At 39.2% G+C, this 24,309-nt stretch overlaps 1 protein-coding gene across 2 annotated transcripts in view; it reads left to right on the forward strand.

Moving 5' to 3' along the window:
- Positions 1 to 24,309, forward strand: part of FAT4 (FAT atypical cadherin 4) — a 146,396-nt gene that overhangs the window by 103,235 nt on the left and 18,852 nt on the right. For both annotated transcript variants that reach the window (XM_063136006.1, XM_063136007.1), the window contains exons 8-11: positions 405 to 655; positions 4,884 to 9,233; positions 15,795 to 15,899; positions 21,259 to 21,566. In XM_063136006.1, coding sequence (XP_062992076.1) covers positions 405 to 655; positions 4,884 to 9,233; positions 15,795 to 15,899; positions 21,259 to 21,566 — 5,014 coding nt within the window. The remainder of the gene's footprint in view (positions 1 to 404; positions 656 to 4,883; positions 9,234 to 15,794; positions 15,900 to 21,258; positions 21,567 to 24,309) is intronic.

Consider the following 24,309-nt stretch of genomic DNA (forward strand, 5'->3'; position numbering starts at 1 on the left):
GTTTGAGGTGCTTTGTGCCCTGAAATTGCTGGGAAGGCTAGCAAATGGATGGGAGAAAAACAAAACAGAAATAGAGGGAACAAACTGCAGTTTTCTCGCTCATCTAGAAGACAATTCATGGCTAAAGATATAAGCATTATTGTCTTTATGCCCTAATTAATCTCTATCATTTTATTGCTACTGGTTCTGTGATTGCATTTTTGTTTGATTACGCTTTCGTATGTTGTGTTTTACATTGAAGTAAAGCCGCTGTAGATTGTTTTGAATGAATACGAAGGACTTAATTTTTTTTTTAATAAATAGGAGCACCTTGATTCCCTGTATGCAATATACAGAAATATAAATAATAAACATATTTCACATAAAATTAGGTATGGAAATGCCTTTCTCCTTGTTTTATGCAGCTATAGTCTTAGTGGTGGAAATTCGCAGTTCACAATCAACCCTTCCACTGGACAGATCATCACAAGTGCTTTGTTGGACAGAGAGACGAAGGAAAACTACACTTTGATCATTGTGGCCAAGGATGGCGGCTTCCCAAAGATGCTTTCGAGTTCTACAAGTGTTCTTGTCACTATTGCAGATATCAATGACAATCCCCCCAAATTTCAACATCATCCTTATGTCACTCATATTCCCTCACCAACAAGTTCAGGTAAGTTGATAACATGAGCATATCTTATAATGTGCTTATTAGCCAAGACAGTAAGGGAGAGAAATAGGCTGTGTAATCACATTGATCACCAAGTTTTTCATGTGTATATAGGCATTTTTCCATCACAGCACTGCCACAACCTATGGGAAACTGCTCCTTCCCATCTATGCGGTTTCTATGTGGTGAGATGGGCAACAAGACCTGCACCATTATGAGCCCTCAGTGTCTACAATCAGCCAAATCTTGGTAAAATAATTTAATTTAAAAACAACAACAAAAACTTTCTGGTTAATGAGCATCATCAGATGTAGGGGGGCAAGGGAATCACATTTCCCTACCGTCGCTTTGCCTCCTCCTTCTGTCCCACAATAGGGACAAACAGCTTCCTCTTTCTTCACACAGGGAAAAAAGAGGAAGCAAGCAATGACCACATGGCCCATTCAGTGGGTGTTTCTATTGCACAGCTTCTCTTGCACACAGCAGGAAATGAGGGCAATTTTTGTTACAGCTAAAAATATCAGATTTTCCGGGTCTTTTTTGTGATGGAAAAACAAGCAGAAGGAATGGGAGACATGCAGGAGGCAGATGGCATCATGAAAATGTCCCGTGAAAATCCATGAGTGTCCAGTAACGAGCGTGCTATAAAACACTCATCTGAAGACGCTCTATATCTTGAATATTGTAAATCCTTACAAGGGCACAGACAATAGGTTCTTGTGGTTGACTGACAATTGTGAGGTGACATCTCTTAACAGATTTCCCTCTTTAAGGGCCTTGCAAGAACATTTAATTTGGACTTCTTAAAAGCACACGTAGAAACAAAATTGAAGAAATGTGGTCAATGTTCCATTTCATTTTAATTAGCAATGGGTAAGAATTTTGTTTCAGTTCGATTTTGATAAGAATTTACCAACATTACAAAGTTCTCCATGTTGAGGAGAAAAAGAATGTGAGGTTTCTTTTAAAAAACCTGATTCTGGCAGGCAATGAAACCATCAGTACATATGGGAAAACAAGAACCCCAGTCCCACGAAGGAGATCTTTGTGTTGTAGCAGGTTTCTGCAACTCATAATTGTATAAATTGGATACACTTCTAAGTGCTGTCCTTCTGCACTGCATTTGTTTTCAGTGTGATGTGTTTTGGGGTGTATGTCGATGGTGCTATATAAATAAATAAATAATAATAATAATAATAATAATAATAATAATAATAATAATCTGTGTTCATATGCATATACCATTGGTGCAGAATGCCAGGATTGTTGAACTGCACTGCTGGTTTCATTTTGGGTGACCATATGAAAAGGAGGACAGGGCTCCTGTATCTTTAACAGTTGCATAGAAAAGGGAATTTCAGGAGGTGTCATTTGTATATATGGAGAACCTGGTGAAATTCCCTCTTCATCACAACAGTTAAAGCTGCAGGAGCTATACTAGATTGACCAGATTTAAAAGAGGGCAGGGCACCTGCAGCTTTAACTGTTGTGATAAAGAGGAAATTTCACCAGGTTCCCCATATATACAAATGACACCTGCTGAAATATCCTCTTCAATACAACTGTTAAAGATGCAGGAGCCCTGTCCTCCTTTTCATATGGTCACCCTAGTTTCATTGCCCATTAGATCAGTGGAGCACAACAGGGACTGTTAACATGTACCTTGACTGACATGTAACTTCTTTCTCCCTAAGAACATCTTTGTACTTCCTCTTCAAAATCTCTCAAAAGGGGGTGCCTTTGTGGGGACTGAAAAAAGGTTCCCAAACTTGACCTCCTTCATAGGGATGTTGCAGCATCCAACTGGATTCAGGAGCCCAGTTGACTCCCTGTGCTTGCCTCCATGTCCCCGCAGCCCAAAGAGAGCCCAGCCCCAGCAGCCATCTGTCTTGGTCTGGAAACTGCATATCTCCTATCCTGTGTAAATGACAACCATAAAGGCATCATTTATGCAAGGTATGACATATGCAATTTCCAGAACTTCCATTGGTCGCAACAATGGAGGCTCCAGAAATTGCATGTTTCCCACATTGCGTAAATGGCAGCCATTAAGGCCCCATTTAGACACAGTTAAAAGTGTGAACGGAATGGTCACACCTTTAATCTTGCGTAAATAGAGCGTTTACAGTTGCCATTTACGCAAGGTAGGAGATACGCAATTTCTGGAGCCTCCCTTGTGCACAACAACAGAGGTTCCGGTCCAAGGCAGACAGGCTCACAACCTTGTCGGGCGCTCGCCAAGCTGCAAAGCAGCTCATGCAGCACCACAAGCTTTGCAAGCGTCCGACGGAGCCAGACACGTGTGAGTCCATCCATCCCTACTCCTTTATTTCATCTCATCTGTGGTTCAAATAAACTTAGACAACAGCCATGAGTTTGATTAAGAGTAAGCAGATTGAACTTAGAGGGGGTTCCTTTTGAATAAATAATGCATAATATCAGGCTGTAAGACTGAGGTAAATATTCAGTCTATACCATGCATGTACATTTGATTTGAAAAAGCATAACATGCTATTTAGATAGAACCCTACATTGTTGGCAGGGTGTGGGGTATAATTATGGTGTGGGGATACATAAAACCTGTGTACCTCCAGTCTTGACAATTCACTTTTGTTTTGTAATATAAAGCGTTGTTTAGTAGAATATATGACAGAATATATGATAGACCTTTGAATTAATATGATATGTTGTTTGCTTTCATCAATACTAACAACAATATCCTAAACTCATTTTACTCAGATGTTTACTATTATTGATGGCAGTCGCACTTAAAATTTCTAGCAAGTGTGCTTAAGATATTTTTAAAGATAGAGGATCAAGTGCCTCATACACATTGCTGCATATCAATATACCCATTTTGTAAACTCTTACATGAGTGCTGTTATCTGATTTATGGGGGGAAATTGCATAAATACATTTATATTACTGTGTGCCTCCAGTGGTTGAAAATCTATGCTCTCATCTAATTATCTAAATTACTATGAAAAGAAGGAAATAGGCCCAAAGTATAAACACTATATCTGCTGATGGGCATGACTTATGGATCAGTAACTGGTTAGAGAACAGAAAACAGAGAGTAGGAATAAATGGTGAATTCTCCCGATACAGGGAAGTAAATAGTGGGGTCCCACAGAGATTGGTATTGGGACCAATTCTTTTCAACTTGTTCATAAATGATCTGGAATTAGGAGTGAGCAGTGAAGTGGCCAAGTTTGCCGATGACACAAAATTATTTAAGGTCATTAAAATACAAAGGGACTGTGAAGAGCTCCAAAGGGATCTCTCAAAGCTGGGAGAGTGGGCATCCCAATGCAGTTCAGTGTAAGCAAGTGTAAGGTGATGCACATTGGGGCAAAAAAACCCAACTTCAAGTATAACCTGATGGGATCTGAGCTGGCAGTGACCAAACAAGAAAGAAATCTTGGGGTTGTGGACAGCTCGATGAAAATGTCCACACAGTGTGTGGTAGCTGTAAAGAAGGCAAACTCCATGTTAGGCATTATGAGAAAAGGAATTGAGGGGGGGAAACTGCCAGTATCTTACTGCCTTTATACAAATCAATGGTGTGACCACATTTAGAATACTGTGTTCAGTTCTGCTCACCATACCTAAAAAAAAGATACTATAGAGCTGGGAAAAAGGCAGAAAAGGACAGTTTAGCTTGGAAAAAAGGAGGCTAATGGGAGGCATGATAGAGGTGTAAAAAATTATGCATGGTTTGGAAAATGTGGATAGGAAGACATTTTTCTCCCTCTCTGAAAATACTAGAACCCGGGGTCGTCCCATGAAGCTGATTGGTGGGAGATCCAGGACAAATAAAAGGAAGTACTTCTTCACACAGTGCATAGTTAAATTATGGAATTCACTACCACAAGATGTAGTGATGGCCACCAATCTGGATGGCTTTAAAAGGGGGGCTGGATAAATTCCTGGAGGGAGAAGGCTATCAATGGCCGCTAGCCCTGATGATTATGTCCTACCTCCAGTATCCAAGGCAGTAAACCTATGTGCACCAGTTGCTGAGGGACATGGGTGGGAGGGTGCTGTTGCACCATGTCCTGCCTTGTTGGTCCCTGGTTGACAGCTGGTTGGCCACTGTGTGAATAGAGTGCTGGACTAGATGGACCCTCAGTCTGATCCAGCATGGTTCTTATGTTCTTATTCCCTATGCAGTGACCACTAATTTTTACTTTCACTGCATTAATTGTTTTCTTTTTGTTTTCCTTTGCAGGTACATTTGTATTTGCAGTGACAGTTACAGATGCTGATGCTGGACCTAATGCTGAGCTTCACTATTCCCTTTCCGGAAAGAATTCTGAAAAATTCCATATTGATCCAACGCGAGGTGCGATTATGGCTGCTGACCGACTGTCTGGGACTTCTGAAATGACCTTTTCTGTTAACGTGAATGATGGCAGTCTGCGCCCCAAGACAGATTCTACAACCGTGACTGTAAGATTTGTGAACAGAGCAGATTTTCCTCAAGTGCAAGCTGGACAGCACAGTTTCACATTTCCCGAAAATCAAGCAGTTGGCACTTTTGTCACTTCTATTTCTGGATTGTCATCCAGAGGCGATTCTTTGTCCTATTATATTGCCAGTGGTAACCTCGGCAGCTCTTTTCAGATTGACCAACTAACAGGGCAGGTCTCCATCAGCCAACCTTTAGATTACGAAGCAATACAGAAATATGTTGTCTGGATTGAAGCAAGAGATATGGGCTTTCCCCCATTTTCTTCTTATGTAAAACTAGTAATTACAGTGATAGACATAAATGATAATGCACCACTATTTGAACAAGATCCATTCATTGCTGAAGTGCTAGAGAACCTTTTGCCTTCTAAAATAATTACTGTAACTGCCGTGGACAAAGACAGCGGTCTCAATGGACAGTTAAATTATGAAATAATCAGTGGCAATACGGAGAACAGTTTCAGTATCCATCACGCCAATGGCGAAATCAGAAGTCTCAGACCTTTAGACAGGGAGAATGTGGCCCAGTACACCCTAACTATAAAAGCATCCGATAGAGGTATCCCTATTCAGAGTTCAACTGTCCAGGTAGTTATTAATGTGTTAGATGAAAATGATAATGCACCCAAATTTTCTCAGATATTCAGTGCTCTTGTACCTGAAAATGCACCTTTGGGTTACACTGTTACACGAGTCACAACATCAGATGAAGATATTGGCATCAATGCTGTCAGCAGATATTCAATAAGGGATACAAGTATACCATTTGTTATAAATCCCACCACAGGGGATATAACCATTAGCAGGCTTCTAAACAGGGAAGATACGGATCGCTACAGAATCAGAGTTTCAGCACATGACTCTGGATGGACAGTTAGCACAGACGTGACCATATTTGTGACAGATATCAATGACAATTCCCCACGATTTACAAAACCATCCTATTACCTAGATTGTCCTGAACATAATGAAGTTGGATCAAAGGTGACCCAGATATCTGCAACCGATCCAGATGATGGATCTAATGGGCAGGTTTTCTATTTCATTAAATCACAGTCAGAGTTTTTCCGAATTAATGCTTCTACGGGGACAATTTTCAATAAGCAGTCTTTAAAGTTCCAAAACTCCAGTGGTTCCAGCAATGTAAATCTTAACAGGCACAGTTTCATAGTTACCTCCTCGGATCGAGGCACCCCCCCTTTGCTGAGTGAGACAACAGTCACAATCAACATTGTGGATAGTAACGACAATGCTCCCCAGTTTCTCTCCAGTCAATATTTTACACCCGTCACAAAAAATGTAGCTGTTGGGACCAAACTAATTAAAGTTACTGCAGTCGATGCGAGGGACTTTGGTCTAAATTCAGAAGTTGAATATATTATTTCAAATGACAACCTAACAGGTAAATTTAACTTGGATAGTAATACAGGCTGGATCTCAGTAGCATCTTCGTTGATGAACGATATGAATAAAAAGTTTCTAGTCAAAGTAAAAGCTAAGGACAAAGGTAACCCTCCTCTCTCATCAGAAGTGACTGTGCAGATAGTGGTAACAGAGGAAAATTACCATACACCAGAGTTCTCTCAAAGCCATATGAGTATAACTGTTCCTGAGAGTCATGCTGTTGGGGCTATTCTCAGGACTGTGTCAGCAAGGGACAAAGATGCTGCTATGAATGGACTAATCAAATACAATATTTCTTCGGGAAACGAGGCTGGGAACTTTGCAATTAACTCATCTACTGGTGCGTTAAGGCTTGCCAAGTCCCTTGATTACGAGTTATACCAAATACACAAGATGACTGTTAGTGCTATAGATGGAGGGTGGCTTGCTAGGACAGGGTACTGTAGCATCACCGTGAATGTCATTGATGTGAATGATAACTCTCCGGCTTTCAGCCCTGAGGACTACTTTCCAAGTGTTTTAGAAAATGCACCAAGTGGGACAACTGTTATTCATCTCAGTGCAACCGATGCTGATTCTGGACCTAATGCTGTGATTGCCTATGCAGTTCAGTCTTCGGACAGTGATCTGTTTGTGATTGATCCCAATACTGGAATTATCACTACTCAAGGCTTTCTAGACTATGAAACAAAACAGAGCTATCATTTAACCATCAAGGCATTTAATGTTCCTGATGAAGAGAGGTGCAGCTTTGCTAACGTCAACATCCATTTAAAAGGAACGAATGAGTATGTGCCACGGTTTGTGTCCAAGCTTTACTATTTTGAGGTTTCTGAAGCAGCTTCTAAAGGCACTATTGTGGGCGAAGTCTTTGCAAGTGATCGTGATATGGGCACTGATGGCGAAGTCCACTATCTCATCTTTGGCAATAGCAGAAGAAAGGGTTTCCAAATTGATGACAGCAGTGGGCAGATTTATGTCACTGGTCCTCTTGACAGGGAAAAAGAAGAAAGGATCTCTCTGAAGGTGCTTGCAAAAAATGCTGGAAGCATTCGTGGTGCAGATATAGATGAAGTGGTTGTGAATATCACAATACTAGATGCCAATGACCCCCCTGTTTTCAGCTTGGAGGTCTACAATGTACAAATCAGTGAAGGTGTTCCAACTGGAACCCATGTCACGTTTGTAAGTGCCTTTGACTCCGACTCTCTCCCTAGCTGGAACAGGTTCTCCTATTTTATTGGTAATGGGAACAACGATGGTGCCTTTTCAATTAATCCACAGACAGGACAGGTTACAGTGACTGCAGAATTGGATCGAGAGACTTTACCAGTGTACAATTTATCTGTGTTAGCAATTGACTCAGGAGCACCATCAGCTACAGGAAGTGCCTCTTTACTGGTAACTTTGGAAGATATCAATGATAATGGGCCTATCCTTTCCACCACTGAAGGGGAAATAATAGAAAATATCCGCGCTGGCACCCTTGTGATGGCCCTTCAGTCATCTGATCCTGATCTTCCTCCAAATCAAGGCCCCTTTTCTTATTATTTGCTGAGCACTGGCACAGCAACCAGTTATTTTAGTCTTAGCACTGCTGGTGTTTTAACCACAACTCGAGAAATTGACAGAGAACAAATTTGTGATTTCTATTTGTCAGTGATTACAAGAGACTCCGGCATTCCTCAGATGTCTTCCACAGGAACTGTACACATAAAAGTAATAGATCAGAATGATAACCCATCCCAACCTAGAACAGTAGAGATCTTTGTTCATTATTATGGCAATCTGTTCCCTGGAGGAACATTAGGCAATGTAAAACCTCAGGATCCAGATGTTTTAGACAGCTTTCAGTGTTCTCTTACTTCAGGAGTTACAAGCCTCTTCAATATTCCACCAGGCACTTGTGAATTGAATTCCCTGGCAAGGTCTACAGATGGGACATTTGATCTGACTGTCCTAAGCAATGATGGGTTACACAATGCAGTTACTAGCAGTATTCGGGTTTTCTTTTCAGGATTCAGCAATGCCACTATTGATAATAGTATTCTGCTTCGTCTCAGTGTGCAATCTTTGAGAGAATTTTTGACCAATCACTACCTTCATTTTTTGCGAATTGCCAATTCACAGTTAATTGGATTAGGAACTGCTGTGCAACTCTATGGAGTTTATGAGGAGAGCAATCGGACGTTTTTGATGGCAGCTGTGAAGCGGAACAACTATCAGTATGTGAATCCTGGTGGTGTGACTACCTTCTTTGAAAGCATCAAAGAAATCCTCTTTCGCCAAAGTGGAGTTCGGATAGAATCTGTGGACCATGACTCATGTTTACAAAATCCTTGTCAAAATGGAGGTAGCTGCTTAAGAAAACTAGGTGTGAGTCCTAAATTAAGGAGCCATGACAGTGTTCCAGTCATCATTGTGGCAAATGAACCTCTTCAGCCTTTTACATGCAGATGTATGCCAGGATATGATGGAACCTTGTGTGAAACAGACATAGACGAATGTCTCCCATTGCCTTGCCACAATGGTGGAACTTGCCATAACCTAGTGGGAGGATTTTCTTGCACTTGTTCCAGTGGCTTTACCGGAATGGCCTGTGAGAGAGATATCAATGAATGCTTGTCCAACCCTTGTAAAAATGGTGCTCTCTGCCAGAACTTCCCAGGAAACTTCAACTGTGTTTGCAAAGCTGGTTATACAGGTAAGAAGTTGTTTCTGTATGTGCAAATATTCTAAATGTAAAACAGAGGGATTAACTAGTGGCATCTTTTTATGTTCCATTCTAAAAAATAATAATACACTGTAGTTAAGCCAGACACCATTAAAGAAATCCAAATTAAATGCTAGCAACATTATTCTCTTAGGGCACATCTACACCTAAGGGTGTAGCAGGGGGAGGGGGAAGGATCACGGACTGACCTACTTCCGCGATCCTCCCCCAGCATCTATATGGCTGTGCAACATCCCAGAAGGGAAGAGGGACGTCGTGGTCACCATTTTTTTAATAGGAGTCCCATGCATGTGGTGAAAAAGTAAGTTAATCCCACTGCCAAACTCTGTGTCCAACCCCCCCCCCCATCCTAGGAATGAGAAAATTGCTGCCGTCCCATCTCCATGGGCCCAGAGTCACCCCGTGCAGCTCCATGCCCGGCTCTGCTACCCACAGGGAAGGAACAACCCAGGAGTGGTGGCTACACCACCCACTCTCCTCGAGATGGTCCCAGGACCAAGGAAATACTGGGAAATCCGTGTTCCCAGATATCCTGGGGTAAGTCCCTGGTTGTCTTGGATTGCCCCGGGGATCCCCTGTGCATCCTATGGATGCACAGGGACAACCTACAGACAACCCCGCGATTTCTGGTAGGTGAAGACATGCCCTTATTTTGCTTATGTCAGTTGCTTTCTTTCCTGGCCCATATAAGGCCTAGTTCCCTCAAACATTAAATGAGGTAGTAAACTTATGTCTGGATTGTGCTACTTCAGATTACATAATGAATGAACAAATATCCCTACATCAAGAAAGTAGTATTTCAGGGAGAAAGATCTTCTCCATGACATCTAGTAATATATAGAGGAGCATTCAATAAAATGTGCATCCACCTTCAGTACAAACAACTGCTTTCTCACATCAACTGGTATTTTAGGGAATTAAGCCCCTGTGTTTGAAACAACTGCTTTCTAACATCAACTGGTATTTTAGGGAATTAAGCCCCTGTGTTTATGGAAGTTGGCTTGGGAGAGCTTTGGCCTAGCAGGATACCTAAAATACTTAAGTAAATAAACAAAATTATTTATTTATTATTACATTTCTATACTGCACAATAGCTGAAGCTCTCTGGGTGAGTCACAACAATTAAAATCAGAAATTGCATCATAAAATACAATATAAAATTTAAAAACTTAAAACTGCAATATAAAAGTGCAAACCACAATACAACGTAGCAGCAATACACAGTTTTAAAATATAATGACAGTTTTAAAACAACAGAGCTAAAAGACTAAAATCCTTGGGGAAATAAAAAAAAAAGGTCTTCACCGGAAAGCTCATCATATGTGTTTGTGTATGTGCACGTGTGTCTCTCTGTGTGTTAGATTTCCAGAAACAGATTAACATTAAAACTAGCAAGTTCCATACTACTCATCTCCCATAGAAAACCTTGTATGAACAGCAAAATCAACATTTTGAGCCTTTCTATGGAACATGTCAATTAAATACAAAAGATGCCACTTCTGGCCTTTTTTGCCAGAAAAAATACCAAGAGCTGTCAGCTCCATCTCTTTGAAAGCTCATATGTAGCAACTGACACATGTTGTCTGAAAATGTCTTCTTGACATGAAATACATTGATAGGATCTTTTATGTATACTCCGTCAACATAGCTTGCTGAGCTTCAGGTCATGAGTAATTATTCGTAATTGTATGGCTGTTCTAATTAACCTAATGATCTGAGATTGTGTTTCACATTGAATCAGCACATCAAATTATTTGGCCAGCAGCATAGCAGAACAATTCAATGGCACAATTGTGGGCAACCCTTTAAATCATTAGCGCCAGAGGTTAAATAGGCATATGCTCACTGTGACACCTCAGCAGAAGATTCATTTTAGCTATAGCACACAATACAGTTACATCAGCCCTGTAGCTTATAATTGGGGTTAATGAAATGACAGTGAAATGCTGAGATGAATGTCATATCTGATGCCTGGCACGTTATGGTTATGATTACATTTCTGTACAGTCCAATAGCCGAGGCTCTCTGAGTAGTTCACGACAATTCACAAAAAAATACAAATAACATTATAAACATTATTCAACATTACATAATGCAACATTATTTTAAAAAAAGTCTAAAAAAATGTAACATACAAAATTTAAACAATTTAAACAGCTAAAAACAACTTCAGTAAACCATTTCAGTGACGGATCTGTTCAAGTCAGGTGACGTATGATACATGCCTACATTGTTCATCTGCTGAAATTATAAATATTTCATTGAAGACATTTGAGGGACATTGTGTGTTTGTGTGTGTGTGTGTGTAAAATTTCAGTACCCAGTAAATAGGAAAAGTTGTTCTTTTATCCTGAAAAAAATGTAAAATGATAGAAGACATAAGACAATGCCTGCAAAACTGCAGAGTCAGAAGTATTTCCCCAAGTTCCAGGAGTGAGCAACTTGCGGCTCTCCAGATGTTTTGGTTTTACACTCCCCATCAGCCTTAGCCAGCATAGACAGTGGTTCAGTTCATACAACACATTAGTCAACGCAGTGTGAAAACTCCACTCAACGGTTGAATTTTTAGGGGGTACTCCCCACACAACATGTTATAACTCCACCATTGTGTGACTGTGGGCTTCCATGGAGTTGAGTAAAATCCAGCATGACATTTGATTGACAGTTCCTTCACCCTCTCTCCTGCCCTGGTCCTCCCAACGGTATCCCATCAGCTTAGAGCAGTACTTGCTCCTTCCACTGCTCTTGCCAGAGAATTCTGTGGCCAGTGGGAAAAGTCAACTCAATGCAACGGAAAATTCCATGGACCCTGCCACACAACACAATGGTTGTGCAGGAACTCTCCTATGCACAGCATGAATATTCTGCATGGAGTGTTTTCCAAAAGAACCCTCCACCATTGCATGGAGTTTTACTGCAAGATGACATGTTTCTCAATGGTGGTGTAACAACTACACCATGGAGTTCTAAAACCACCATTGAGAAATGTGCTGTCTGAACTGAGCCAATATCAAGGGATGCTGGGAGTTATTGGTCAAAACATCTGGAGGGCCATAAGTTGCCCATGTCTGCCATATTCCATTAACATACTCATATGTCAAAAGGAAAAAGAGAGATGCTAGAATAACTTTTGGAATTAAGGGCAGAACCAGGGCCAGGGCCAGACTATTTTGTGCCCTAGGCAAGGTGAGCTACTTGCACCCCCCCACCCCCCAAAATTGCCAACTTCAATTTTTAAGAACAGATGTTTTGTAGAAAAAATGAAAAGCACAAAACTTGAGGGTATTATGTTTTTTCTTAAAACAGCTAATTTGTATAAAACGGTGAACCTTAAAAGTCAGTAACTGCACCCCTCTGAGGTCTGCGCCCTAGGCGGCAGCCTAGTTGGTAGCACCGACTAATGGTAGCACCGGCCCTGGGCAGAACTACATGTTGTATGTATTTGGGGAGTGGATTTGTTTTGGTACAATGCCAGTCAAATGCACACCACAATTTGAAGCAATAGATTAGTGCAGAGGAGAGGACTTCTTAACACTTTGCCATTTTCCTTCTGAAAATTGTCCCCATCCCAGCTGCTTTTTCTCCTGCAGGGTAAAAGTTACAAATACTCCTATCCTGCCTCCTGTAGGGTAAAAGCAGCAGTGAACAATGGGGTAATTTAGCACAAGGGGAGAGAATTAAAAGCCTCTCTTCCCCTGCACTGGTAGTTCTGCCACAAAATGTCATACAACCATAAAGACATATTAGCACATCCAGTTGAGCCTAGATGAATCAGGCTGCAGAATCATACTTGCATACATTTGCATGCTTGATTCCCCATCCAGGAGAGATATAAGTGTTCATGGTCCTAACTGGATCAGGGCAACTGACTGGTTCTTATTTGTATCTCTTGATGTTTTCTAATACAAACTGTCTGTTTATTGTAAATTGGAGATCATGAATTATAGACCACTAGAATGGTTTACTTCAAGACAGAGAGGCTACACAGATTTTCACTGATTTATTATGTTTGGCCTGCATTTCACTTCATCATTCCATAAAGGCAATTAGACTCATTCTAGTGAGCACAGCTATAATGAAAGAGTACCCCAGTGTAACATGGAGATTTAAGCAATCTGTTATAATTATGGCTATTAATGATGATCATATTTTATTTGCAAAGAATCAGTTGCAAGATGGACTATATCATGTGGCATACAGTAGTATTTTGCTACCCTTTCTATGAACTTCCTCTTTTCCCATTTTCTGAACTTGTTACGATGAATGAACAAATCATTTTTTGTTAAATCATTTCAAATTTGAAATAAGGAGTTGAGCTAAAAGTTGCATCCATCTTAGAAGGATTAGCATTGTCTTGAATCAGTGCTTTCCACCAGCTTCATGGAATTGCTTCCTACAAATCTGTGATGTAACAAAATTATTTTTCATTCTATTGCTCCTGATCCAGCAAAGTAGAGACGTAAGGCAGTACCTAATGCTACACTTCTGCTGATGTACATTATGTTGTGCTAGCATTACAACTTCTAGTGCAATGCCAATAGCATTTGTTGGTGCAACAGGTTTTTCATGGAAACCCATCATGCCAGCAAGTGCAATTGGCATTATACTAGAAGTCATTTACACTTGTGCAATGTAATATGCATTAGCAGTATTGTTGCATTGGATATTACCCTTACAGTGCAATTCTATACATGTCTTGCCCCATCAGTTTCAGTGGTACTTAATCTCAGGTGAGTGTGTATATAATTGCAGCTTTAACTGCCCACTTTCCCTATCCCTGCTTGGTTGGTATTTGGCCATCAGTGGGTATTCCATTGCATATAATCCAACAGCCTGTATTCATTTGAAAAACACACAAACACAGAGAAAGCGAGAGAAAGAAGAGCAGAGATTTCAATGCAACTTACTTTCAAATTAATTAAGATGCACTTCTATACACCCTTACTCAGGAATAAGCCCTATTGAGCTCAATGGGGCTTACTTCTGAGTAGGCATGTATAGTATTGCAGTCTTTGGATACTATTTTTAAACCATTCTGCTAAAAACTAAAAAGGTGGTTCCTTCTTCTTCCAGTCCCTCTTTGGCTAGGCATATCTCAAGTAACTGTTATCCCCCCCTAACATGCCAAATTAGACCCTGCCCAGTTTGGTTGAAATGGGCAAAGTGATCAAAATCCATGAAATTGAAACTGGTAGATGAGCTACTCAAAGTCCTTGAAAGTTCATGAAGCTAGTCATTTGGTGATTTGTTTAACTCCAGGGCATGATTTACCCAAGCAAATCACTGGTTTCTCTCATCAAAACATTATTATTTGAAACATATGCAATTAATTATAGAGCTGTGAAATGTTTGGGAGGAAAAAATAGCCCGAGGAATGTATTTTAAAAAATCAACCCGTTTTCAGGCTTGCAAATTTAATTAAATTCAGTGGAGAAATCTCTACAAAAGCCAATAAAACTGAGCAGTTTGCACCATGCTGAGAATCCCTTGCAGGGATGAACAGCTACATATCCAAATAAGTCTATCATGGTGAATTGGGCAAGTCACAAAAGTTGAGAAAACAACTCCACTTAGGGCATAATCCCATGCATGTTTAGACTGAAAAAAGCCCTGCAAGTCCCAGCATCCATGCTGGCTGGAGGGATGCTGGGAGTCGTGGGGCTTTTTTCCCCTGGCTAAACTCCCTACCAGAGTTAATGTGAATAATGTAAATTAGATGTTACATTATTCACACTTTTAAAACGCTGAAACTTTTATTTTGAAAGAAAAGCAGCCATTTGAGTCCTTGATCAAGTGCTGCGCTCCCAGTTTGTAGCAGGGTCCTGTCCCAGTTTCCAAACCAAAAATCCCTGTCCCCAGCTAATCCTTGCTTTTTAAAGGCCTGTTTTTTCAATTAATAGCGCCTTTGAGGGTAGGGGAGATTTTTTTGGAGGCAATTCTGAGTAGACCCTAATCCAGACTTCATGTGGTTGCTTTTCCTTCAAAATGAAAGCTGCAGCATTAAGCATGCTATTTAAAAACCATGCGTAACAGTACGTGTTATTTAGTCCTTAACCTCATCTGTGTTAGCAAGCAGTGGCCAAAGCCCAGTTTTTTATTATCTTCATCATCATCATGATCATCACCACATCATTTAATACCAAAAGCTGTCAAGGTGGTACAGTTCTTATCAATTCACCCCATGCACTAAATGAAAGACAAATATGGATCATATGTGCTTGAGCTCCATATTGTTGCACCTCAGTTTCAGGACGTTATGTGACATTAGAAACTATGAACGTATTACAGGGAAATTCCACATGGGTACTTACGCTTCATGTTTCTGCATTACCAATGAATAAATAAATTAAATAAATAACATATAAACTCACCCTGGAATGCTAAGAGTCAACAATCAGTGAACAAATTCTGTATGGGCTCTTGTGGAGATGATTTCTTCCTTTCATGAAAATGATCCCACTCTGGTCATAATGCAAATTTATTTAGATGAGGCAGAAAGCTTTAGTCTGGCAACTCTTTTTACTATTTCAGGGAAAAGCTGTGACTCCACTGTCAATTACTGTGAATGCAATCCCTGTTTCAATGGAGGATCCTGTCAAAGTGGAGTGGACGGATATTACTGCCATTGTCCATTTGGTGAGTAGAAATTTGGGTTCATTCAGAACCCAAATCTTTTTGACCTTAGTTCCCAAGACAGCTTGAAAAAAATTGATTGAAAAAAATATTATTATAAATTATAATTATTATTATAAAACATAATAACTAATAAAAACCTCTGAAACAGCAACAGCAACCACATAAATGTAGAAAAGCAGAACAACATGACTCAGTTGGTCGATTGCTATTAAGAATATAAGAAGAGCCTTGCTTCAGGCCAAAGACCTATCTAATCTAGCATCCTGGTTCTCACAGTAGCCAACCAAATGGCTTTGGAAAGCCCACAAGCAGGTCATGAGTGCAGCAGCAGCAGCAGCAGCAGCGTCCTGCTTGTGTTCCCCAGCAACTGGTAATCAAGGGATGCTGGAGAAATTCGAGACAGACTCAAATGAGTTGGATTTCTAAGAATCTGCCTTGCAGAATCCTCTGCAGACTGACCTCCCAAGGCCACATGGAATACGCAGACTTCTGGATTTGTTTATTTACTTTCTGAAATTGATGCAAATTTATTCGCAGGAAAACATTCATGTTTCTCCTGAGACATATGCCATGCTGAAAAATATATGCGGGGAAAGTTAAATGGAATGGGGGAAATATGCTAAATGTTACGTATTTTACAAAATGTTACATAAGTTACTGACCTAAATTATATTAATCGTTGCAAACTTTCTTACGGAATTATTTATGTATTTTTCCGCATAGCTTAAGTGCCTAGCTTATATGCCAAAGATCTATCTGAATAAAAATGTCTTTGCTTACATGGTTTCATTTTAACATCATTCAATAACAGTCATGTATATAACACAAGAATTACTTGACACTACATAAAGAAAATTCACACAGAAGAGTTGGATGAAGAGTTGGATGAAGGCTCAAATGACCTTGCATCTAACTCCAACTTTCTAAACCTCGCTTCACTTTACATCTATGCTCGAGTTGCGGCATATCACTTTTAAGGGATGCTTGAGGATTTTGATTGGTCCATGTTTTTAAACCACTTGAACAAATCCACAGTTCCTGGGCTAATATGCAGACAAGAATAGTTATTCTTCAAATTGGGCACTTTTGCAAATTGTGCACCATATAACACTGGTCTTAAAGGAATTGCATTGACTGCCTATATGCTTCCAGTCAGAATTCAAGGTGTTGGCAAGGACATTTAAAGCCCTAAATAGCTTGGGACCTTGATACTTAAGGGAGTGCCTCTCCATATATATGCCTGCCTGAGATTTGAGATCTGTTGGAGGAGCCTTCCTCTATGTCCCACCATCCCACCAACACAAGACATACATTATAGTGGGACATGGGAGAGGTCTGTCCCTGTTGTGGCACCCTGGTTGTGAAATACCCTCCCCTTAGTGTCCCAACTGGTTTCATTTCAGCTTTATCAAAGCCTTTGAGGGCTAAATTCTGCATGGTTACACATAGTTTTAATTGTTGTTTTAATTTATTACCGATTTAATATGTTTTTAGCTGTGTATATTATTTAGTTTTACATTATTCTGATTTTATTTGTACATTGCCCTGAGATCCCAGTGATATGGAGGATACACATGTTTAAATAAATAAATAAATGTCTTAGGGGGGAAACATTAAATTTAAATGTGAATTTTCAATGGGATGGAAACAGGATGGAAGTAGAATGATCTGTCCCTCCTTAATCATATATAATCCCCAGAATGGGGCTTTGGTACTTTTAAATCCCTTTGATAAAGAAGAGCTCTGCAGGCACAGGATGAGTGAGGGCAGTTGGACCACAAAACATTAAAGAGTGGAGAGAAAACAGGCCCCAGTGTCTCAAACGTACCAGATATTCTAGTATAATACTCCCATTAACAGACAATTACTTCAATATAATTATAAAAGCATCTCTTAATAGTTTAAAGATATGTCAAAAATAAAAACTACATTATCACTGCAGCAATTGCAACTTACTTGCCAAGCAATAGTTTCAAGGAATTCATGTATGAAGCCAGAAAGACATTTTGCAGCACAAATATATGGTAGCAATTATAGGAGTTAGAAATCACTAGCTTAGGCCATAAGGCTACTATGTATAGAAAATGTAAGAGGAGATACAGCATCTGGCTACAATCACATACAAGTCTTGCATGAATTTAAAATCCATGTTAAATTACCACTGTTCACAGAAAATAGAGTTGTTGGATTTAGTTCTATTTGTAAGTTTCGGATGGCTCAACTTCCCTTCATGCCCAAAATAAGCATTATATAGAAGAGGAGGAATTTGGTTTGTCTCACTTCTATTGCCAAGATGATATATGGGAGCAAATGCTTTATAAAAGACTCCTTTCTTCATTGTTAGAGGGTCCTCTCTAGCAAGGAAGAAAGAGGAGATGGCTCTTTTCTAGCAGAAGCTGAGATAATGAAGGAGATGAGCACTCTTCCCTGAGGGCCTTCAGTCTTAACTCTGGATTACACCCCAATCTGAAATCCCAATCTCACTCTTTCCTCTTCCTTCCTCACTTCAGTTCCCACTTTCATCAGCCCTAATCTTGGATCCCAGTTCTCCAACCAACCTCAAATTCCACCTACCCCATCCAAACCCACAATCCAGTTCTCTTCCTCTCGCTCACTCCACTGTGTATTTTCCTTGCTTGTCTGTTTTCAGGTCTTCCATTTTACATAACAAGCATGGATATTATACGTTTTGAAACATTTAGAAGGCCACAGGCAAAGATTTTATAAAGGCATTCATATCGGAAAGAAATAGAATATGGATAGTATATAGGGCCCATATGTTAAAAGGTTGCTAACAGCATAGGAAAATACCACACATACTGTTAGAAATGTATTGTATGTTGACTTCAGATCTAAAGAATAGTAGGTGGTATACTGCCAAATTCGAGGAATGCAACTGTCACCAGTTCCACATTGGCTCTTGTTTTTATATCATATAATTTGACAGAGCCAGCACATATTGATCGCCAGAGAGTTTATGCTTTGTTCTGTAATAAACCTGTTTTAAAACATGGAAAACAGAAGCAGCACAGAGGAACAGAGAAAGAAAAGAAGAAGGAAAGAAAATTAAAGTGCCCTGAGGGGTTAACTAAATATGCTTTTGTAAGGAAGTGGCATATAATAGCGAACACATCAAGGAAAATGAGTATGATAGGGAACATAATAAGGAACATGCATAGGCATGTAGATCATCGAAGAGCAAGTAAACAGTATATTGTTTATGGAAAAGGGATTCTGAATTCATGAACATAGTTAACGAATGTCATGTATTTATTTAAATATGTATATCCTGCTTTTCCAGGCACAAAGCCTCCACAAGGGAGTTTAAATACAATCAATGTTATATAAATACAATGTACAACTAACAAAAACCAGCTTCTATCCAACTTACTGTGAGCAGAAACCTACTCATATGGTTTCCCCTGCCTTTTCTCCTCCCTTCACCCTAGGTGATCACAGAAATCTTCTCTGGAGGGGGAGAGTGTTCTGCTAATAGTGTCCATTCTCCAGGTGAATGGACACAGTTGGATACAGCCCATCATAAAAACAGTTTTTAAACTATAAAACACATGTATGGCAAATTAAATCAAGATAGCAAAATAAAACCATCCCATTCCAGAGCAGCAAAGGTAACAACAGAGCAATAAAATTTTTAGAACTCCAGTTCAGCATCAGCAATTAAAGTAAAACTGAAATAGAAAGGTCTTTAAGGGCCTTTAAAAACAACCAAAGAGAAGGCCATATTTATATCCATCAGAGAACCACCACTGAAAAGCCCCTGTCTCTTGTGCCTACCATCCTAATTGACCTTGGTGGCAGACCTGCAAGCAGGGCCCAGGTAGGTTCATACAAGTGTGTTGAGTCCTTCAGATAACCTGGTCTCAAATGGTTTCAGGTTTAAAAGGTAACCATCAGCACTTTAAGTTGGTTATGGAAACGTACCAGGATCCAGTGTAGCTGGTACAGAATGGGTGTTACATGCTCTGACTGCTTGGCCGTCACATTCAACTAGGCTTCTGCATTCTGTACCAACTGAAACTGCTTAACCTTTTTGCTGTAAGGCAGCCCCACTTAAAAAAACAGTTCAGTAGTCTAGCCTACTGAATAAAAGGTCATGAAAACTATAATAATAATAATAATAATAATAATAATAATAATAATAATAATAATTTGTTTCCCGCCTCTCCCTCTGGATCGAGGCGAGGTACAACACAATTAAAAACAACATAAAATACATAAAACTAATTTAAACATTTAAAACCAGTGCATCATTAAAAGCAGCACACCATTAAAAAAGGCATCTTAAAATTCAGCTGGGTAGGCCTGCCGGAAGAGATCAGTCTTTATGGCTTTCTTAAATTCTGGAAGACTGTTAAGTTGACGAATCTCTCCCGGCAAACCATTCCACAAACTGGGAGTGGCAGAAGAAAAGGTCCTCTGGGTAATAGTTGTCAGCCTTGTTTTGTTGGCTGGAGTAAATTCTTCCCAGAGGACCTGAGTGTGCAGGGCGGATTGTACAGGAAAAGGCGATCCGCAGGTAGCCTGGACCCAAACCATGTAGGGCTTTAAAGGTGATAACCAACACTTTGTACTTCACCCAGAAACTAATTGGCAGCCAGTTAAGAGATTTTTAGACTGGTGTGATGTGCTCCCTGTACCTTCATAGATATCACCAAATCCAGAAGTGCCTAGTCCTTCAGGGAGACTGCAACATCATTAGCACACCTCTATCCAGATCAGTCCGCATTTAGCATTCAGAATGAAAACATTTTATCAGCATTTATAACCAGGGGAAAATATTGCCAAATACTGCAATTATTTTTTTGCTTTAAGTTATCTTCAATTTTTAAAATTCCATTGTTCTGCTCAAAATATAGTGCTCAACGTGACTAACAATACAATCATAAAAACAATAAAAAAATCAATACTACTGAATCATTAAAAAGATACAGGGCAACAGATAAATTAACTTATCAAAACCAGAATAAAATACCCAGCTAATAAAAAACCCATATAAGCATGATTTTCTTAACCAGACAGTGGAAATGTAAAAGTATATAGACCAAACGACTTTAATAAATAAATGATTGCTTCTGTTGGATATTTAAGTCACATAAAGCCTTTATTTGGTCCTCTTTGAAATGATCACAATTAAGCATAAATTAAGCACTTTTGAATCCTGCTAGAATAGATTCAAACACATGACTTAATTCTTCCATAGCATCAAGTAAGACATGAATGTGTTTAATTTGGCTGGATCATGCTTAGTATCTTAATTTTTAACAGCCTCCTCAGCAAATGAATTATATTTTAAATAATTCTACAGTTCTTAATCATTGCTATGTTTACATTTTTACAGGTGTTTTTGGAAAGTATTGTGAAGTGAACAGTTATGGATTTGAAGAATTGTCCTACATGGAATTCCCCAGTATGGATCCAAACAACAATTATATTTACATAAAATTTGCAACTATTAAAAGTAATGCTCTCATGTTGTATAACTATGACAACCAGACTGGAGACCGGGCGGAATTCCTGGCCCTCGAAATAACAGAAGAGAGGCTGAGATTCTCATACAACCTTGGCAGTGGCACATATAAACTTACCACAGCAAAGAAGGTGTCTGATGGACAATTTCACACTGTCATTGCCCGGAGGGCTGGAATGGTAAGCATTGCTTTACAAATAATTAAATAAAGCTTCACTCATTCCCAGTCACTTTGGCTTTCAAATAGACACAAATGGATGTTGTCATTGTTTTCTAAAAAGTAGAATTGTTTTTGTTCCATAAAAACTGTATTGAAGCATTGAAATGGCTTCTTCAAAGGAAAAATTCTAAAAATGAGGATGATTAATGAAGGGAATTAATGACTATCCAGCTCTAATTAATTGGTTCAGACTATGGGAAAAATAATTACTGGGGACTAATTAAGAGGGAAATTTAATGCTTGGGATAATGCAAGGACAAAACCCCTTGTAACTGAAGGCTATATAATTGTTATATACATTATTTTTTGAACAAATTAGAACATTTTGTCCATTCTGCAAATGTTCTGAAGTTAGGGGAAAATGTAAAACAGGCCAGAGCTTCTCACGGATGATATCTCCCAATTCTGCTATAAAGAGGACGGCTTTATATTAAATTTGAAAGAAGCTGTCAAATTTATTTCCCTCTGAATCCCCTCACCATAGCTAAGCACCTGGTGAGGTTTTAAATGGGGCACTATGTTAAGACACTTTTTCATGCATCAGAAACAATCATAATCACAATGTAGAATCATGAGGTGTTTTTTAAAGGGATGTGAGCATATGAACTTCTTTAAAAATCACAGAGGTGTTTGCACCTTTAAATTAATGGGGAACAACATGCACGGGGATGTGCACTGTTACTGGAACTAACAAGTCAGGACCTTTCCGTTAACTAAAAAGAATATTAGTGCAATTGTGGACACCATCACATATTGAAAACAAAGGGCAGAATCCAGTGGGGTGCTTATGCCCCTGCCGATTCTTTTCCGGCCCAGGTCCCATCAATTCCATTTTGCAAGCGGGTCACACCAGTTACACAAAGGAAATGTAGGTCTTTCTAAAGGAAGTCCTGAATCGAGCAGAAATGCCTTTCTGGGAGGAGGCAGATTGGTGTATTTTGTATTTGTGTTTTTAGACTGTTGGTTGATTTATTATGCTTTTCATGGTTTAAATTTTTGTGAACCACACAGAGAGCTTCAGCTATTGAGCAGTATTAGAATGTATTAAATAAATATATCGAATAAAAATTATGTGAGTTCTGCCTACCTGCCCCCTTCCAGAAATGAACATTTCCACTCATTTTGGGTAGCCCCCAGAAGTGCTAAATCCCTGTTGCACAAGTGGTGGGGGCCATTTGCACAAGACAATTGATGAGATGTAAGAGAATCACCGAGAATCACCCATTGGATTCTGCCCAATAAAAGATTGCCTGTGTATGAATGTATACCATCACTTGTACACATGGCATGGGCAAACTGAACAAACACCTACATTGATTAGAAACGTTTTCAGTATAAAATCAGAAGACAGGTGTAGAGGGACCCAATACAACATATGGAGGCATTGTAAAATGGAAGGAAACCATCCCGCCTTAAATGCACTGACAAGCTACTATGGTTTCAGTTTTCAAATCGCTAATTCGGAATTACTCACTAACTTTAATAAAATGCTCTTTTCAGAGTATGAGACATAAGGGTTTGGTGGTGTATGTGAGGGTGTTTTGCGTTTTTACCCAATGAAATACATCTCTATAGTGCATAGTGATTAATATTATCAAAGATTTGTAGCATCTCCCATTGCCCACTTGAAGAGTAAAAAGATTAAGTGTCACGCAGCGGGAGAAAAACAGCTCTCTAAGGAGAAAATATTTTCTCCTGTGACAGCTTCTTTTTTGTGGGCTGCATGTTTTTTTTATTATAGGATGCTGTGCTCAGCTGTAATGTTACTGTGTAGTGTTTACACAGTATTGGTGCTTACCAATAACCCTGAGATTTTCTGGAAATTCAAAGGATAATTTAGGAAACATATTTTAAATGTTTCTGTTAGAAACTTCCTATCCTGTTTTAGTTGGAGGAGAAATTGAGGCAAACATTTATGAAGCTACTATCCCACACTGACATAGTTGGAATTCATTAATGTGAATTAATTGGGTGAGATCCATCACATCAGCAGACTTTTGTTTATACAACAGAACATTTAAAATTCTGAAATCACACAGGCCAAGTAATATATAAGTCAAAGTTTGCTAGAGTTACTTTCAAATTTTACTTAAAATTGAATTTGATTGGCCCTGCTCAAATATAATTTGGAGAGAAATTAAATTTATTTCAATAAGGTCAGTGAAATTACTCAAGGATGTTTTACACAGGCTTTCTTTCATGGAAAAAATGGCAGTTGGTTTCAGAGTATCTGAATTCCTTTGCATGTATGTCAATAAAAACGTCAAGGTTTTAAAAGACAAGCTTAAGTCACACATCATGCCTTATACATGACAATTTACTTGGTCCTATCATAGATGGAACCTTTCCTTAATGTTACCCTTATTCCTTCATAAAGAAAAAAATGATTACTTCTGTCTTTGATAACATAACCACTTAAAATATTAATTTATTAGGTTCTTCATTTTAAATGTAGTTCTTAAATTAGTGTAGACCCAGCCCTAGTAAACAGTTGATTACATCTATTGTTACTATTTATGATATCTCCCTTTCTAATTTAAGTACACTTTTCCTGCCCAGGCCTCAGCAATAACATTATCGCCCTGTGTTTGCAAGTCAAAGAAGTGAAGGCACAACTATCTTTATCTGAAGTACATATTTCTGCTGAAAAAAAATCTTCTAGATGTCAAAAGTGTATAAAATAACTCTCTACTGGATTTAAA

This window comes from Elgaria multicarinata, chromosome 10 (genome assembly GCF_023053635.1).
Source record: "Elgaria multicarinata webbii isolate HBS135686 ecotype San Diego chromosome 10, rElgMul1.1.pri, whole genome shotgun sequence".
NCBI lineage: Eukaryota > Metazoa > Chordata > Lepidosauria > Squamata > Anguidae > Elgaria > Elgaria multicarinata.